This window comes from Nelumbo nucifera, chromosome 1, assembly GCF_055504915.1.
Source record: "Nelumbo nucifera cultivar China Antique chromosome 1, China Antique-T2T, whole genome shotgun sequence".
NCBI lineage: Eukaryota > Viridiplantae > Streptophyta > Magnoliopsida > Proteales > Nelumbonaceae > Nelumbo > Nelumbo nucifera.
In genome coordinates, this window is record NC_142649.1 from 65,684,339 (window position 1) to 65,703,535 (window position 19,197).

The 19,197-nt window shown below is 38.7% G+C and overlaps 1 protein-coding gene across 4 annotated transcripts in view; it reads right to left on the reverse strand.

The window, feature by feature from the left end:
• Nucleotides 1–18,942, reverse strand: part of LOC104594201 (putative WRKY transcription factor 20) — a 41,636-nt gene extending 22,694 nt beyond the window's left edge. Inside the window, exons 1-7 of one of the 4 annotated variants that reach the window (XM_088899397.1) lie at nt 18,271–18,939; nt 17,665–17,756; nt 17,398–17,492; nt 16,880–17,074; nt 4,118–4,676; nt 3,851–4,019; nt 3,589–3,747 (exon numbers count right to left, since the gene is read on the reverse strand). In XM_088899397.1, coding sequence (XP_088755523.1) covers nt 3,589–3,747; nt 3,851–4,019; nt 4,118–4,676; nt 16,880–17,074; nt 17,398–17,403 — 1,088 coding nt within the window. In that variant the 5' untranslated portion in view covers nt 17,404–17,492; nt 17,665–17,756; nt 18,271–18,939. Of the gene's footprint in view, nt 1–3,588; nt 3,748–3,850; nt 4,020–4,117; nt 4,677–16,879; nt 17,075–17,397; nt 17,493–17,664; nt 17,757–18,270 lie in introns of all 4 variants that reach the window. The other 3 variants (XM_010254391.3, XM_010254389.3, XM_010254390.3) reach the window with 3 other exon arrangements.
• Between the last annotated feature and the right edge of the window lie 255 nt (nt 18,943–19,197).

The window sequence follows — 19,197 nt, forward strand, 5'->3', positions numbered from 1 at the left end:
CATCCTTTCAGCCACCTGTGTTGGGATTGGAAACAGAGATAAAAAGTGGATAGGTAGATTTGCTAAGACACTTTTCAACAGAGTAATCTTAGCTCCCTTGGACAAATACCTGGACTTCCCACCCCCCAACTTCTTCTCTATCCTTTCAATCACCGGGTCCCAAATGGATTTGGAGTGACATTTTGCTCCAACTGGAAGACCCAGGAACCTGAAAGGGAGTTTTCCCACTTTACACCCAAGCTCCGCAGCAAGATCCTGGATGTTATTGACCTCCCCAACTAGGATAATTTCACTTTTCTGAAAATTCACCCGTAATCCAGAGATCACCTCGAACCAAACCAGAATCATCCAAAGATTACTTAACTGCTCCTTTTCTGCCTGAACAAAGAATAACTGTAGTAAAGGGACCACGGTTCCTTCCTCTGCCACTCTAAAACCTTCCACACAGCCTTCAGCCGCAGCTCTTTTAGCTAATCTAACTAAAGTCTCCACCACACAGAAAAACAGCAAGGGAGAGAGGGGGTCTCCCTGTCGACGACCCCTCGAACTTCTAAAGAAACCAGAAGATGACCCATTCACAAGTACAGAAAACTTAGCAGTCACACTCTGACCCAATTCCTCCATTTCTGGCCAAAGTACATTTTCTGCAACACCAAGTCAAGAAACCTCCAGTTTACATGATCGTAAGCCTTCTCTAAGTCAATTTTGCATACCACCCCATTGCTGCCACTCCTTAACTTCGAGTCTACCAGCTCATTAGCAATAAGAACACCCTCTAGTAATAGTCAACTGGGCAAGAAAGCCCCCTGCACCTCTGAAATGATCTCAGGAAAACCTCCTACCAAACTTATGGGTCTGTAATCAGAGATACGCATCAGATTCTGAACCTTTGGAATCAAAGTTATAAACGTAGCATTTAAGCTACGCTCTAAGGATGCTCTTTTGTGGAAATCCAACATAGCCTTCATCACCTCTGGCTTTATGAAACTCCAACATTTCTTGAAGAACAGCATTGTGAACCCATCGTGTCCAGGGGTCTTCTCTCCCTCTAGACTTTTAATAACCCCCCAAACTTCCTGTTCTGAGAAAGGTTTCTCTAAGTCTTCTCTTTGATTGTTGGAGAGGGCTTCAAATAGGCTAACATTCAGATGTACCAGCCACACCTCCTTATACAGGTTCTTGAAGAATTTCACCACCTCCCTTTTAATAGAAGATTCCTCCTCAATAATCCTGTCTCCCACCTGCAGCTTCTTCAAAGTATTCTCCCTTCTTCGACAATTAGCCACTGCATGGAAATACTTTGTATTTCTGTCTCCCACCTTCAGCCAAGAGATTTTATTTGTCTCCATTTAATCTCTTCCTGATACGCTACTTTGTCAAAACACAATTTTGCCTCAGTCCTAGCTGCCTTCTCTTCTTCAGATAGGTTCACCAGCTCTTCTTTCCTATCCAGATCTTCAATGGTGTTTAACAACTCTCCTTTTCTTAGTTCTACTGCCTTAAAATTGTTTTTCTTCCAGTCTAGGATTTTCTCTTTCAACATCTGTAGCTTCTTTGCAAGAATATGAGATCCTGAGCCTTCTACCCCAAAAGATCACCACCACTCCTTCAACTTCTCTTCAACCCCAACCTCCTTAAACCACAAGTGTTCAAACCGAAAAGGACCTGGTTTCCTCCTCAGGCCCTCCCCCCTAAGAAGAATGGGCCTATGATCAGACACAGATCTTGGTAGGGCTTCCTGAAACAAGAATAGGGGAGGGTAGAATTTTGGAGCTAGCCCTCAGCATCCTTGTTGAGAAGTGCTTTTATATCTTCTTATTTTCTGTTTTTACATCTCTATTCAAAAATATGGGGCAAGAAAACATTGTTGACAATCTTAAACACATCGGATGCGCATAACTGCATACAAAACCACCTTCTGCACCAGTAAGATAAAGTTATTTAACACAAACCAAGGGTTCTAAAAGAGCTAGAGAAGGTCCATAAGGACATAGGTTTAACCAGTGTTTACAACCCACCGTTGACCCAGCCGGTCGAACCGTTTGAACCGCCACCCAGCCAGGATTCAGGGTCCAGCTCAGTCAAAACCCACCAAACAATCAAGAACCGTTTGACCCGGCTGGTTCAACCGTTGACCTGTTCGACCCTGTGAATGGGTCGGGGGTTGCACACTCGATGCATTCAAACTTTCAGAGGCCATAACTTTGCACTCCGATGTCCGATTGAAGTGATTTTTTTTATTTTGGGTAACTTTTCAAGATCTATGTGTCCCAAGGCACCTTGCCCTGTTATTTTCGTGAAAAAACCCCTTTTCTGGCCTCAAATTGCAATTTTTAATTTTTTATTTATAAAAAATTAAAAACTGAATTAGAAAAGCATAAATTAAATATAAAAATACATATAACATACTTATGTATTATTTATTGATAATAAATATATATATATATATATATATATATTTATACACATATATATACTCTAAATTACAAGTGGGACAGTTTGACCCATTTGATAGCGATGCAAGCGGATCGGATCGGGTTCAAATCCAATCCAAAGATCCGATCGGATCTTATAGGACTCAATTTGATTTTGAAACCTATTGATGATAAGTCAGATCTTCGGATCTGATCCGATCCGAATTGTTTTCTTTAAAAATTAATAAATTATTAAAAGAAAAATAAAATATACTAATTTAAATAAAGTAAAAACAAAAAATACAAGTATTTTTTAATTATTTTCATCATATATATACATTTTTTTATAAAAATAAATAAATAATATAAAAAATTTATAAAAATATATTTATAAATAAATAAATAACATATATATATATGTATGATATATATTTATATTTATAAATATATAATATATATCGAATCAGATAGGGGTGATCCAAATCCGATCCGATTTCTGATTGAATCCTATTATCTGATCCAATCTGAAGATTCGAACAGGGGTGATCCAAATTCAACCAAATATGATCAGATCTCGGATCGGATCGGATCAGGATCGGATCCATTTGCACCCCTACCGTTCAACCCGGACAATCGAACCTGTGACCTACGACCTAGAGGCAAAAACGGTTCGGCCTCTGTTTAAATAGTAATCCATGGCATCTTGCATAGACTTCCTCAAGGTTGAGGCTGAAAAAAGAGATTGAGACATTGATTTTGACCTGAAGTTTCTGAACCATGATCATGGTAGAGTTTAGATCCCATGGATTACTCACTTAACATTGAAAACTGCAAGATAACACCAGAAAGGAGGAAGAATCATGTTAACCATTATGCATGGCCAATGGATGCAACTTTAATGACCACACACACTGGACTGATAGAAGAAAAACCAGAAATTTTTCTAAGTTTCATCAAGATCAATTAGCAAATCATAGAGAAAAGGTGAGAACCTATGTTATCCAGCTAGGGCTGGATATGGCATCGGGTATGAAATTTACACTAAGAATTGATGCACCCAACATAGAACAGCACCCTTGTACAGGTATCCAAGTATCATAGGTGAGAATGATCAACATTTCAGATTCACAAAAATATTGTTTCTACATGAATACATGTTAGATAGAAAACAAACCTTGGATTAGGATTTCCTTTCACCACTTTCTGTCCATATTTGCGCCAACGATATCCATCATCCAATATATCAACCTCACTTAGAGTTTGAACTACAACACGTGGTTCCCGTGTTGGTTTAGCCATTGGAGTAACATCTACACAACCAATGTCCTTCTTCCTGATTAAAACATTTTGACATTTCAATGAAGGTTAGCACATGCAGTCATGGATGCACTGTCTTATGGAAAATACAAAAAGCCCCTATATCAAAGTTAAGGCACCTTCGCTTTGACTCAGGATCCTCATCATCATCAAAATCATCCCCAACCCTGTTAGAATATCCAACTGCACCTTCTACGTCATCATCACTCACTGTGACAGGAGAGAGCTCAGGGGTACCATTTGGCTCAATATGATGAGTTGTCTGGCCACGTGGATTGGACGACTTATCTTCAATCATGACCATGTCAATATGGGAAGAAATATCAAGCACTACATTAACAAAAATGTATTAGAACAACAAAAAATCAGTGAAGATTTTCTGTTACCTTCTGAGCTGGTTAAGGAAGAAAATATATCAGATTTTTCTCCTTGGATGGACAAAATTGTACCAGATGCTGATCGGCGGCTAGATTGAGGTTTAGGATGATAATGGCTACCTTTATATATGATCTCCGTAATTTGCCTGTCATGAGAGCGTTCCACTTGCTTTTTCACTAGGCAATTAGGATGTGTACATTTGTAATAGCTTCGTGGAAACTCACTTCCTTTCACATGTTTCTGCCCATATTTTCGCCAGTTATATCCGTCCTCTGCTGTTTTCTCAGCTACAACAGGAGGATTATTTCCTTTATGATCATTATGAAATACCTGGAACCCACTATCAGAGCCTTGTTTGTGCTGCAATTCATCAGAAGCAGTTTGAACCCCTGAAGTAGCCAATTGACCTGGTGGGTTTGGTACAGTTACAGATAGTGTCAATTCATGTGAGGAGACAGCTGAGTTCTCGCTTTTAGCCGAGGATAAGGCTGCAAATGAGTGAGACTGATATTGACCCTGGACTTGCACAAGTGGCTCACGTTGCTGGTACTTCAGACCTGCAGAAGCCTTGAAAGAAAAATCAGAGTTAGGTTGTATACACATACAAACTTGAATAAATAAGCAAATGCTTCTAGGGGGACCAAAAGAAAAGGGTAAAGTAGAACACTAAGTCCAATAGGAAGGCTTATTTCCACATTGTTGTATCCTTGTGCAGTTCAACTGGAAATAACTTTATGGTGGAAGTAAGGTTATCAACTTTTGCCACATATATAGCTAAAGACATACTATATAAATAATACCTTTTTATTAAGGATAATTTTTTTTAAAATGAGACAGAATACAAAGATAAAAGAAACTACAAATGACAAGTCTAAAGATAAAAAGAACTATAATAAACAAAATCATCCTAGAAATGGAAACCAGGGCCCACTACTAGCGATGGTAAGATCAGTTCAGAGTGAAAGGAATATAAGAATATACCAGATAACCCATGGCCTAAAAGGCTAACCCAGTACAGTTGGGGGCTCAAACAGCTCATTCCTGGCACCTCCTCTAGGAACAATTGTTGAATAATAAAATCAAAATAAATATAAATGACCTCACCACAAAAAAATAATAAGTCCACCTCATTGCTTGCAGCATTGATTTGACAATTGATATCAGATTGTCTCCATAAGAGGGCAGTGCTGGTGCCTATCAATTAAGGGAACAAATGTTCCATAATTATTTAAATTACAGTTACTCAAGCTAAAATTGTTTACAAATTAAGCTTGTTCCTGACCACTGTGCTCCTTTTGTAAAAGTGGAATGAGAAGAAAGGACTCCAAGCATTTTATCATCACCAACATCTCATAGCTTCTATCTGGAGTTGTCTATGATTCCTGTCCACTGAGTTTACTCTATCTTAGACCATAAAAAACTGTCTAAAGCCTTTAGAAATCAAGCCAAGGCAGTTGGGGCTTTTCCTCACCCATTTCAGGTATTTCAGTTTGCATCGAGTCACTATCTAATTGGTATTATTGTTGGTTTTTGTTGCCCATGACTAAACCATCTAATAGAAGATTCCTGCCAATCAATTTTGGGAAAAGAAAGTGGGGGCTTAAAGATCACAACCCTCTGACCACAGAGAAAATAACAGTAAAGCAAGTATATTCTCCTATGATATTGTCCTAAGAGGCAAGATTATCACCAGCTTGGTTAGTTTGGCACCATGTAGAAATGAACTTGCAACTTCAACCTTGGTAGATCTCTAATGCCAATTAAATTTGGAAGTAAATGCATCTTATTTGATCCTCAAAGATGTCTATTTATACCCACTGGAACATGATTGCCATGTTTGACTCCATTCCCAAATTCTCTTTACCAAATCCTCATTCTAAGCCATTATTTCTGGCCTCCAACAGGCATTGCATTCTTATTAATAGAAGTTATGATTCCCAAGTACAACCTAGGTTTGTTGTTTTGAGACGTGCGATAAGACAAACACATAAACCTGCTTTTCTTACTTTTCGAAACAAACCTGTGTATGTTTTAAGCAACTAAGAATCAGCTAATGACCTCCAGTGTTGTTGCAAGATGAACAGGAAGAGATGCCATTTCTTTTTGGGTCTTCTAGCCCTTGAAAGGTTTCCAAAGATGGGCCATAAAAATATTGAAATAATGGATGGGAGTGTAACAAAACTTGTCAGCTAGTGCTATTATCCTCATTCTAAAATTTGAACCCATATTCTCGAACTTGCCAGCTACTGTTATCTACTCATCTCCTCTTGTGTTCTGAACTATGCCTCACACCTCTAGGTAGTGGAATGCCTCACATGATGCATCAACATTTTAAAACATTGAATGGAACAACCTTCTTACAAATGACTAGATATCATAAAGGACTACCAGACCATCAATCACATAAAACTCAGTTAAACAGGACTACTGTGTCAAAGTCATAAAGATCTATCTACTCAAGGCCTACTAGATGCTGGACTAGTCTCTTAGCACAGAGTAATCTCTCAATGTTATTAAAATCATTGGAGGGAACTATTTAGCTAGAATATATTCTTAGTGGAGGAGGCAAACTTATTAGGATCATTGGTTAAGGATGATAATTTTTGCAGTCCTTGTATACTGGAGACTTTATCTGATTTGTCCAAATTTGCTGGTTACTGAAATTCTCCAATTAACTTCTTCAAGGTATAAAGTTTGTTGGGGCAATTATTGACATAATCACTACAAGGGTAACACAATGGGTAAAATCTTTGAAGTTATTTGAAGATGTTTCTACAAAAGCCCTGCTAAACAATTGGAAGGAAGTGGCTTGTTCAGCTCCTATAAGGAATGTTCCTCATCCATTGTGGTCTCTTCTGGATCCTGGCTTTACAAAGCTGAATTTTGATGGCAGCAGTGAAGGAAATCCTGGCCCTTCAAGCATTGGAGGGCTCTTTACGAATGAGGAGGGTGAGATTATTGCTATGTTTTCAGGCCCAATTACGGAAGGAGATTCTCTCAGAGCTGCAGTTATGGCTGTGTTGGAAAGTGTCAGAAGGGCTAAGGAACTCAACATTAACAGCCCGATTATTGAAGGTGACACTAAATTGGTAATAGATCTGTTGAAAAAGGATGAGAGTAGCATGTGGAACAGTGATTTAAAAGGCACGCCTAGGCGCACAGGCAAGGTGCATTTTAGGGTAGGTGCCTCGCCTAGGTCCTAGGCGCAACACTTTCAAAAGGCACATGCCCGATGTGCCTTGCGCCATGGCCCAGGTGTGCGCCTTTTGAAAATTGTATGCTTCTTTTTCTTTTTCTGAACCTAACGGATGGGCCGGGGAATACGCCCCTCGATTGGCATAAAGGCAACTGGTACAATCAAGAATGTAATATGTTTTACATTACATTAGCTACTTGAAGTTAGGGGTGAGCATTCGGTTTATTTGGATAAAAACCGAACCAAATAAACCAATTTTTAAAAACCGAACCGAAACCAAATTATTAAAAAACTGAAGAAAAACAAAACCGAATTTTTTGGTTCGGTTTTTGGTTATTTCGGTTAAAACTGAATTTTATTAATATTACACTAATACATATTATATTATATATATTAATATATTAATATATTAATATATTTATGTATATTATAGTATATGTATATGTTAATGTATTTTATATATTTAATATTATATATAATATATATTATATTATGTATATAATAAATTTCTGTTAATTCGGTTTTTTTAGTTAACCAAATTTCCAATCCTGAAAACCAAAACCAAAACCGAAATTTTTTAAAACCAAACCAAAAAACTAAAAACCGCAAAAACAGAACCAAACAAACCAAAACCGAAAATTTCGGTTTTAACTGAACAATATGCTCACCCCTACTTGAAGTAATGCAATTGAGGAAAAAAAAGAGATTGTGGGCTTTACATGCTGGAAAATGTTTTATATGTTTGATTTTATTTTTAAATTTTCATTTGAATATGCTTTACATGTTATGTTTATGTATATTAATTTTAGATTATAGGTTTTTTAAACAATTAATTTTAAAATTTAAGTTTATATTTCTTATTAATATTATGTTTAATATTTTTTCATTTTTTTGAATTTCCTGACTTTTTTATTTTTTAGCAATTTTTTTGTATTTTTGCACCTTGCTTCAAAAAGGCGCATACCTCGCCTTGCACCTTGCACCTCAAGCACAAATTGGCCCTTGCTCTTTTGAAACACTGATGTGGAGTTACTTAAATGAAAAGAGAATCTTTAAGTGGTTGACTTGGGATATGATAGTGAGATTGCAATGGGTCAAGAGGTGTGATAATTCTTTTGCAGATGCACTGGCCAAACAAGGGGTGGGAAGAAATCATTTGTTTTGGGCTTATCTGTAATTTTTTAGCTTATTGGGGGAGTTAAGAAAGTTTATCTCCCCCCTGCCTTTGTACCTACCTCTTTTTTTTCTTTAATGAAATGATTCTGTTACTCGTAAAAAAAAAATAGTTGTTACTAATAAAATTCAGATAAGGTGTCTATATGATTTCAAATAAGAAGAAGGAGAAGAAGAAGAAGGAAGAGAGGAAGAATAGTCTTAGCCGAACTAGAGAGAAAAACCATCTCTAGTCGGCCACTCTTTTATTTATACTTTTCTAAAATAGACAAGAATTACTATTCTGCCCTCACTTAAGTGAGAGCCACATCAGCTAAACAACTAATATATAACTTAATATAAAATGTCTATACTACCCTTCTACAGTCGACTCTTAACACTCCCCCTCAAGCTGATGAGTATATGTCATATAGTCCCAGCTTGTTACATATGTAGTCCACTCTTCCTCGATTCAACCCTTTGGTAAGCAGATCTGTCCATTGGTTTCCTATGTTCACATATGTTGTACTTATCACTCCACTAAGCACCTTCTCACATACAAAGTGGCAATCAACTTCTATATGCTTCGTCCTTTCATGAAACACTGGATTAGAGGAGATATAAACTGTAGCTTGATTATCACAAATTCACAACATAGCTTCATAGGAGTGTCAACCGAGTATCCCATCTCCTCTACGAGATGCTTCAACCACACTAGTTCACATGTTATGTGTGCCATGGCCCTATATTTAGCCTCTGCACTACTTCCTGCTACCACTGTCTGCTTCTTACTTTTCCATGTCACTAAGTTCCCACCAAGAAAAGTGAAATACCCTGTAGTGGACCTTCTATCAAATATGGAACCGGCCCAATCAGCATCCGTGTATCCCTCTATCTCAAGACTTCCTCCACTCTTATATAACAAACCACAACCTAGAGCTCCCTTCAAATACTGTACAATCCTTAGGACCGCCTCCCAATGTGGAATTCGAGGATTCTGCATAAACTAACTCACTATACTGACCGCAAATGAGATATCAGGTCGAGTGATGGTTAGGTAATTAAGCTTACCCACCAACCTTCTGTACCTTCCCGGATCCTCAAACTCCTCACCTGCATCACTACTCAACTTAACATTTGGTTCCATGGGTGTTTCAGCTGGTTTGGCACCTAACAACCTTGTTTCTTCTAACAGATCAAGAACATATTTCCTCTAGCATAGATTAATACCATTCTTGGACCTCACTACCTCTATCCCTAGAAAGTATCTTAATTTGCCAATATCCTTTGTCTGAAAGTGATCATGCAAGTAAGTCTTCAACCTGTCAATCCCTGGTTTGTCACTGCCTGTAATAACTGATAACAATATCATTTACATATACCACCAAAAGGATCTTCCCAGCATTGGATTCATAGCTGAATACGGAATGGTCAACCTGACACTGTTTCATTCCAAACTTCTTCACCACTTCACTAAATCTCCCAAACCATACACGGGGAGATTGTTTAAGTCCACAAATAGCCTTCTTAAGTCTACATACCTTCTCACCCTCCCCCTAAGCGACAAACCCTGGTGGTTGCTCCATGTACACTTCCTCAAGGAGATCACCATGTAAAAAACATTCTTGATGTCAAGTTGAAACAAGGGCCAATCAAACATAGCAATAAGGGAAATCAAAACACGAACTGACCCAATTTTGGCAACCGGAGATAAGGTGTTTGTGTAATCGATATCATATAGCTGTGAATAACCTTTGGCAACTAACCGAGCTTTCAACCGTTCAACACTCCCATCAGGTAAGTATTTAACTGTGTACACCCACTTACAGCCTACAACATGCTTACCAGGCAGAAGAGTGGTGAGGTCCCACGTATGAGTACGAATCAGGGCCAAGAGTTCTTCTTCCATTACTTGGCGCCACTCTGGAGAAGTGAGGGCTTCCTGGACATCCTTGGGAACAGAGACAATGGATAACATAGAAACAAAGTGGCAATGGGAAGCCGAAAGGTGAGATATAGAAACATAATTGGAAATGGGGTGGAGAGTGCAACTGTGTTTACCTTTCCGCAAAGCAATAGGGAGATCAAGGTCAAAAACTGGGGGTGGGACTAGGGTGGTAACAACTACCGGATCCGTCGACGGTAATGAAGCTGGAGGAGGAGTTGGTGCTAACGATGTGTATACACTTGCCGGATAGGTAGTCGTTCCGCAAGTAGCTGCACTGGAGGCAAAGACTAGGTCACAACTGGAACAAGGGGAACAGGGTCCTCAACTGGAACTGGAAGAGGAGGTGATAGCAACGGAGGAGAAAAAGCATCCGACCCGAAGAAGAAAGGAACAGACTCAAAGAATGTAACATCAGGACACACAAAAGAACGCCGAGAACGAGGATTATAACACTTATACCCTTTTTGAGTCCTGGAATAGCCAAGGAAGACACACTTAGTGGATCTAGCATCTAACTTGTCCATTCCAAGCCCAAGATTATGAACAAAACACACACATCCAAAAACTCTGGGAGTAAGGGGAAAATGAAACAACGTGGGAAACAAAACAGAGAAAGGGGACTGACCTTCAAGGATAAACATGAGCATGCGGTTAATAAGAAAACAGGATGTAAGTACAGCATCACTCCAAAAGGGTCTGGGAACATTCATATGATGTAAGAGGGACCGAGTAGTTTCCAAAAGGTGACGGTTCTTTCTCTCAGCCACCCCATTTTGTTGAGGGGTGTAGGTACACGAGGTTTGATGGATAATGCCATGTTGTTCCAAATATTCTTGAAATGGTGTATAAAAATACTCACAGCCATTACCAAAATGAAGAATTTTAATATGTACACCAAATTGATTACGAATCTCAGCATAAATTTTTTGGAAAATAGAAAATAGTTCACTCATTTCTTTCATAAGGTAAAGTTATGTCATCCTTGAATAATCATCAACAAAAATTACAAAGTACTTGTAACCATTATAAGACACTACTTTGTTTGGACCCCAGATGTCTGAATGGACTAAAGAAAAATGACTCGATATACGACTATCAACTCTAGGACTAAAGGAAGCACGATGATGTTTCCCAAACTGACACGCATAGTTTTCAAGGCGCCAAGGTGAGGCTGGGCGTTAGGGAGGCACCTTGTCGCCTAATCGCCTAGGCGATGGATTTTTTTTTATATAGAAAACATAGATCCTAGGGTAGTTCCCTAGGTACCATAGCCATATTTCCTTAATAATTATTCATAATTTTCAAAAGAAAAGTATAGAGTTCATGTTGAAGTATAGAAAATGTATTGATTAGACAAAATTTTAAGTTCTTCCTTACTTATGGGTTCAGGTTTTAAAGTCTTTGAGGGCTCAATACAGCATTTAGCAATGTATGTATTGACTAAATCCTAACAAATAAGAAAATTATAAAAAGAAATTAGTATATAAACACACAAAATGAATATTTTAGTTTAATAGTGCCTATTTTATAATTATAATGTCAAAAAATAATGAATAAAAAAGTATTTAACAATACATAGTACAAAACTGCTTGGCGATTAGGCGAGGCGAGCCTCAAAGGGCGCCTTGTCGCCTAGGCGTCGTCTAGGCACCCGCCTAGGCATCACCTTGATAACTATGCTGACATGACTCACAATTCAAAGTAGAAAGACGACTCAACGATGGAACAAGTAACTGAAGAGCTCTAAGAGACGGATGACCAAGTCTACAGTGCCACTAATGAGGGGAAAGAGATGTCTGAAGGGCTGTTGTCGAACCACCTCCATCAAGATAATATAGTCCACCAGCTTCATGCCCTCCACCAATCTTCATCCCCGTCTTGAGATCCTAAAACACATAAGAGGAAGGGTAAAATGTTATCAAGCAATTAAGAGACTTAGTCAATTTACTAACAGACATCAGGTTAAAGGGAAACTTGGGAACATATAAAATTGAGGATAAGGATAATGAGTATGTGTCAATACTACCAACACCACATATGGTTGATGTAGAGCTATTAGCAAGAGCAATAGATTAGGATGTGGAGGACGAAGAAATGGATGAAAACACACCTAGAGTCCCTGTCATATGATCGGAAGCTCCAGAATCTATAATCCAACGGAAAGGTGTGGATGTCAGACAAGTCGTACCTGAGTGTGCAAGGGTAGCCGTGTTCTGCTGAGATGTACCCTAAATGAACCGCTCATACTCACCCCGTGAAACACTCACCATCTCCTTTTTGGAAGCATCTGTAGATGTAGAGTGGATCTTATCAGTAACTTGAGATTCTTGTCTCAAGCCACCACCATTTACAGCTGCATGATTTGCCTAGGTTGAAGGTGGGCCATGTAGATCATAGCAGAAGTTGATAGTATGTCCCTCCATACCACAATGTGTACACCTTCTCTGAGTATTACCACGTCCTCTACCATGGGCTCCCCCTGAGTCTCAACCTCCAACACGACCACCACCACGACCATACATGGGTCCACCACCACTACCACGGTCAAGTTGACCTCCTCTACCACCACGACCTCCCCCACTTGTAAATACAAATGCAGACCTATCCGATATAGTGGAAATCTCTGTGGGTCCAACTGAGATCCTCCAAAGACAAGCAAACACTTCCTCGAGAGAGGGAAGAGCAGATCCACCTAGTATCTGTGCCATTACTGGTTCATATTCATGCTTTAGCCCTACTAAAAATATGTTCACATCCAACTGCTCTCTCTGTTGTTGCTGAATTTTGACATCAGGCGTAAGAGGGTGATACACATTCAACTCATTTCGCAGATTTCTCATACTTGCATAATAGTCCTCAAGACTCTGATTCCCCTGTTGCAAATTGAAGTATTCTTGGTACAATTGATAAACCCTAGTAGTGTTATCTTGTCCAGAATATAGCTTCCTTGCATGATCCCAGACCTCCTTGGCTGTATTTAAAAACATGAAGTTCACACTGATTTTGGATTCCATGCCGTTCCATAGCCATGTCATAATTTGAGCATCCTCTTGCTCCCACTCATCATATCCCAGAGAATCAATTAGGGGTTTATCTTCCCTCACATGCTTCACTTTCTTTTTGGCTTTCAGGAAAACTTCAACAGACTTAGCCCATGGGACATAATTCTCACCATTCAATTTTATAGAGGTCATCTGCACATTCAAATAATCAGAAGGCACCATCACACTCAATTTGCATTCACTGCTATCTCCCATGACTGCACAAGGAAAAAGAGAAAAATTCTACCACTAGGTTGTCACTCTACTACACTAATGAATCACCACACTACACACTAATAACTGAATACTACTAGGGTTCCTAGTATCATAGGTTTCAGCAACAACACTCACAACTCTTCACCACTGTTGCCATCCACTGTCAGCACTATAAACCCTCGCAATACATCTCACGAATAGGATATTCAGTTCTGCAACATATAAAAAAAAAAAAAAAAAACTCTGCTACATAACACAATTTGATTCAAAGATCATGTACCTGCCAAGTAGAGGGTACCAAATCTGCTGTCACCATCACAAAACCAGCCCTCTTCAAACTGCCGAGTAGGTTTTCTACCAACCACACAAAACCACAACAGCAACACTCATTGGAGACATGAAAACCCCCAGAAGGAGAAAACGACCAGTCCTTTTCCTTCTTTCTGAGAAACTCCTAGTTATCAATGGGAATTCTGCAAAACCCTAGAAGAGAATACGCAGAATAGAGAAAAGAGGAGATGACTGATCTGAACAGATTATCGTGGCTCTGATACCATGATAAAATTCAGATAAGGTGTCCGTATGACTTCAGATAAGAAGAAGAAGAAGAAGAGTCTCAGCCGAACAAGAGAGAAAAACCATCTTCTCTAGTCGGCCACTCTTTTATTTATACTTTTCTAAAATAGACAAGAATTACCATTGTGCCCTCACTTAAGTGAGAGCCACATCAGCTAAACAACTAATACATAACTTAATGTAAAATGTCTATACTACCCTTCTACAGCCGACTCTAACAGTTACTATATAAGTTATGGTTTCTAATAATCATTCAATCGTGTACAATTTAAGTGTCAAAAACTGCAGACCCAAGATGATCCATTCTGGAATCCAGAGTAGTGCAACGGAAAATTTTCTTCTTCTTCTTCTTTTGCAGTGGATGAAATAGTAAAGGTTACTTGTTTAAGGTTTACTTTTTTCCTTGGCTGGTGCCAATCAATATCCAGCATATGTTGGCTAATTTCAAAAGAATTATTTCTTAGTTGTTTTCCTTCTTATCTTCTCTATGCTCATTAGACTTATCATTTTTTGTAAGTAAACATAAAAATTATTAAAAGAAGAGTTCAAGGAAGGTGACAAGAAATCATCCGAAAGGAGAGGGGAAAACATCTCAACAATCAGCCAAAGCCCAACTCCAAACCCTCAAAATCACCTCTAAAACAACTACATCAAAAGAGCATTAGACTTATCATCCATGGTGGTTTCTGAAAAATGCCCTGTAAGGGATTGGATCTCTTCCCTCTAAAAGAACTATCCTACATGGCATGGCCATTGTGAAGTTGGAAAAAGGCTTATCACAATATTGTTTGGTTCTCAGACTTCGATGATTTTGGGAGTGATTCTATGGCACACATTCTCAGTATTAAAAAAGAAAACTATAATTTCCCCTCCTATCTCATCAACATTTTTTCATTTTTAACCACAATCATGAGATTTTAAGAAAGGGTGCCATGTCATGTTGGAAACTTCATCTTTAGTGTAAATTTCATACCTGACACCTTGTCCAGCCATGTCCTTGCTGTGTCTAGAGCATAAAAGAGAAGACAGAAACCCCAACTGCTGAGAGCACCAGCAGAACAGACTACAGCCTACAAGAGGACAGAATGCAGACACTGAAATAGCACACAACCAACTGATGCTCAGCAATTTTTTTTATCAATAAACTGATGCTCAGACCATAGGCCTACCTCTGTTGTACGTATCCATCTTATAAATACTCAGCAATCTCCTTCTATCCCATCAACATTCCACCACACTTGATCTATAATTCATGTTTGACAAGATGACAGTCCTGTCCAAGAAAAACTTCAGTTTTCTTTCACAAATCCACTCTTCTTATCTCATGCCCTAGCCTAATAATTGATCTCCTCTTTGTCTTATTTGCTTTACTATCATTGTTATTATGAGATTAGTTACAAATTTCTTTTATCCTATCACTGCACCAAATCATTATTATGAAATTAGTTGCAACTCTGCCAGTGTGAGTTTGTCTTATATTGTCAGTCCCAAGCCTGGAAAAAGGAGGGTTGTGGTAGCCTTCACTAAAACTTTTGCCAAACTCTCATGGTCATGGATGCTGATTTGTCTTGTCGTGCTCATGCAAGGGCATTGATATAACCGCCCTTAATGTAATGATGGATATGGCACTGAACAGAACTGAATGGAAAAATAGGATTCATGTAGCTGACCCCATATAGTTGGGACAAGGCCTAAATGTTGTCACTATTGTTGATAATGATGATGATGATGACTGCACCAAAACATTACCTTGTTTCTGTTGACCTTAGAAAGAAGCATTTATCTCACTTTCTCTCTCCCTGACAATAACAATTTCCATTCCTGCAAATTTTAGTCCTACAATTTGAATTAAAAAATGCTATCACCCAATGTTGGTCCCTACTATCTGGGACCTTGGGAGGAGTGGATTGGATATGTACCTAACCTTCAGCATATTTTGCACAAAGTGGCCAGTCTCAGACTCAAACCCATGCTGTCATGCTTATCAGCCCAAGATTTTACCATTTCACCAAGAAATAACCCCTAGCCCTACAATTTAAATTGTAGTGGAACAATTTTTGAGTCCTTGGATGGAGGCAAGGATCTCTCTTGATTTTATTGCCATGATGGTAGGGCTGAAATAAGAGACTATATCTCCATCTTCATCATTCATGGAAACCCTCCACTCCCTAAAGGATCTAGGATACCAAGAAAAAGAGCTAGATCACTGCTTCTTTGGCACAACATTCCTAAAGAACTTAAAGGCAACAAATTTCATGATTCCGTCCCAGGATAGGATGTTTTAATATTGTACACCTTCAACAGAACATACAAAACTCAGTCTAGCCATTCATATTTCAAGAAATTCATACTTATAAAAAACTAGTGGATCCATTTATAAGTTTATAAAGGGTGTTATGTTCACTGAGCTATTCATTTTCACTTACCAATTCATGTTACTTTGTGATATTATGTTGAAAGACAACTAAAGCAATCATCTGAGAAGTTCATATCTGTACTATTATCTGACTAAAGACAAACCTAAAAAGCCATCATCTGACTAAAGGTATAAACTGAAGTTAATAATACCAATTCTAATAATGTTTTTCAAATGAAAAATTATCTGTTAATCAATGGCATAATAAAACCACTAGGAAGTTACCGAAGTTCCCAAAGAGGACAGGCCTGAACTCTGGATTGATTTTATATGGGGTTTAAACTCGAAATCACTAGAACTTCGCTTATCATAAGTACTGTTATTGGATGCATCAATTGTAGATGAGAATGTAGCAGAACCATCAGGGCCATGCATGATTTGAAGCTTGGATAAGGTACCAGTAGTAGGAGAAGGCTCAGCCTGCAAAACCAGGAGGCACACATCCAAAAAAGTTGGACGAAATTATTTTTCCTTTGCACCTGATGTCAAATATGGATAATGGAATATTGGAAAACAACCAAAAATGCCATGATCAGTAAAGGACAATCTGTGAAACCATGATTTTTTAAAATCTTTATTAGCATAAGCATTTTCTCAGTAGTTGGAGGTTTGGGAGGAAAAGTAAAGAAACAAGGGATGAAATCCAATAAACCTCTCGGTAACTTTCCAACAGCCAACAAGAAGCAATTGAAGTAAAGAACTAGACCAAAAATATGCAATCAAATTACCTATTCATTCAGTACCTTCATCTTTCTGCGCACTCTTCTACCAAAACCTCATACCCATATAGACCACCATTCCGATTGCAGACACCAAGTATCATATATTTAATGCCAGACTTGGGCAAAGACAAAAAATAAATCTATACGTCACAAAATAGGAAGATGCATTTTGCAGAAAAAATGACATTTCCTAGGGAACAGTAATAAGTTCAGAGATTTAATAGAGACATATTCTGGTACAAGTCAATACTAAAGCAGCCATTTTGAAATTGTCAGACGATAATATACCAGCATAAAGGAGCCAAAACAGAATAACGTAAAGCGAGCAACAGAATCTAATTAACGGCTTTCGCTGAAATCCGTTCTTTTGGCAATTCACACTGTAAAAGAAATAATAAACAATGACATTATATATAGATGTACAAAATCACGTTTTCTAACAAGATTCGACTAAAGGAAGACATTAACATAAATATATGTATGTATTTCGGGTTTTGATTAGTATATTTTATAAAGAATTTCGGATTTTAAAATAAGAGAATTAAAAGAACAATATCCAAAATTTTCTATTAGAATAACAGTTCTAAAAATAGAAGGTTCGACACAATTAACACCAAATATTATCAGTCACTACTATATAGTAGCAAGATGTGTGTATGTATGTGTGTGTGTGTGTGGAGAGAGAGAGAGAGAGAGACAGAGAAGGGGGGAATCCGAAACACAGTTCCCGCTCGAAATTCATAATTATGAAAAGTGGGGAGGCCGATTTGGTTAACCACTACAGTCTACAGGACATCAATTACGTCGCAAAAGCTTCAAACCTTCAGCTATGAAAGTGAAACCTTATTAGGAGGGAATTTTTCAGATATTTCAGTTAAATAAAAAAGCCCTAACCTTTATATTCGAGAGAAGAACAGGAGAATCAAGCAACGTTGTCGGGCTCAAGCCAGGAGGGATAGTCAAGCACGGCGACCGCGTAATCGGAAGTCTGGCAGGCGACAGCGATTTATACTTGGCAGCGTTGGATCCGGCACAAGAGGAAATCCTGGGGTTCGGTTTAACGGAAAAATCGTCCCTTTTCGGGAACCCGGCACTGAAAAAGTCGTCAGAGCTAGAAATCAAACCATTATCGCCATTAGAGCCATCTATTCGAAGCTCAGAAGCTCTCGCTTCTTCTTGATCATCAGCTCTTGACTGAGAATATCGGAGCTCATAGTTAACATTCTCCCCCTCCCCCATTGCCGATTTCAGAACAGAGGAGGAGAGGAAGCAACTGTGGCAGTGCGCGTGTGAATACGAATTACAAAGACGAAGAAGCTTGTCTAGTTTCAGTTTATAGGGGTAATATTGGAAATTGAGGGTGGGATTGTGTGTATTAGGAGATTGTCAGAGTGTTACAGAAGGAATAGTTTGGCTTGCTCGCTTCACTCAAAATCAAATGAGGGTCCATTTGACGAAATTGGCCTCAAGGCTTACACCACATGAACTAGGAACTATTTATTATTCTCTCTTTCCAGTTCCATTACGAAAGGAGTAACCAAAGGAAAGGACGCCCTCATCGTTGATGGATTTAACAGCTGGAAGTCTGGACTCTGGAACCGCATCTGATCTGATCTGCTACGACCAGTACTGGGAACCGGGAAGGAAGGCCTACTTTACTATGGCTAAGGTTGAGACTACTAGAGTCCGGATCCGGTCCTCCTAACAGACATTGCAGCCATACATCGGGAGCATCTCGCCATGAAGGACAAAGGGAGATGTTCCCGATGTACGGCTGCAATGGCTCTTTTAGTTTTGGACCAGATCCGAACTCGGGCATCT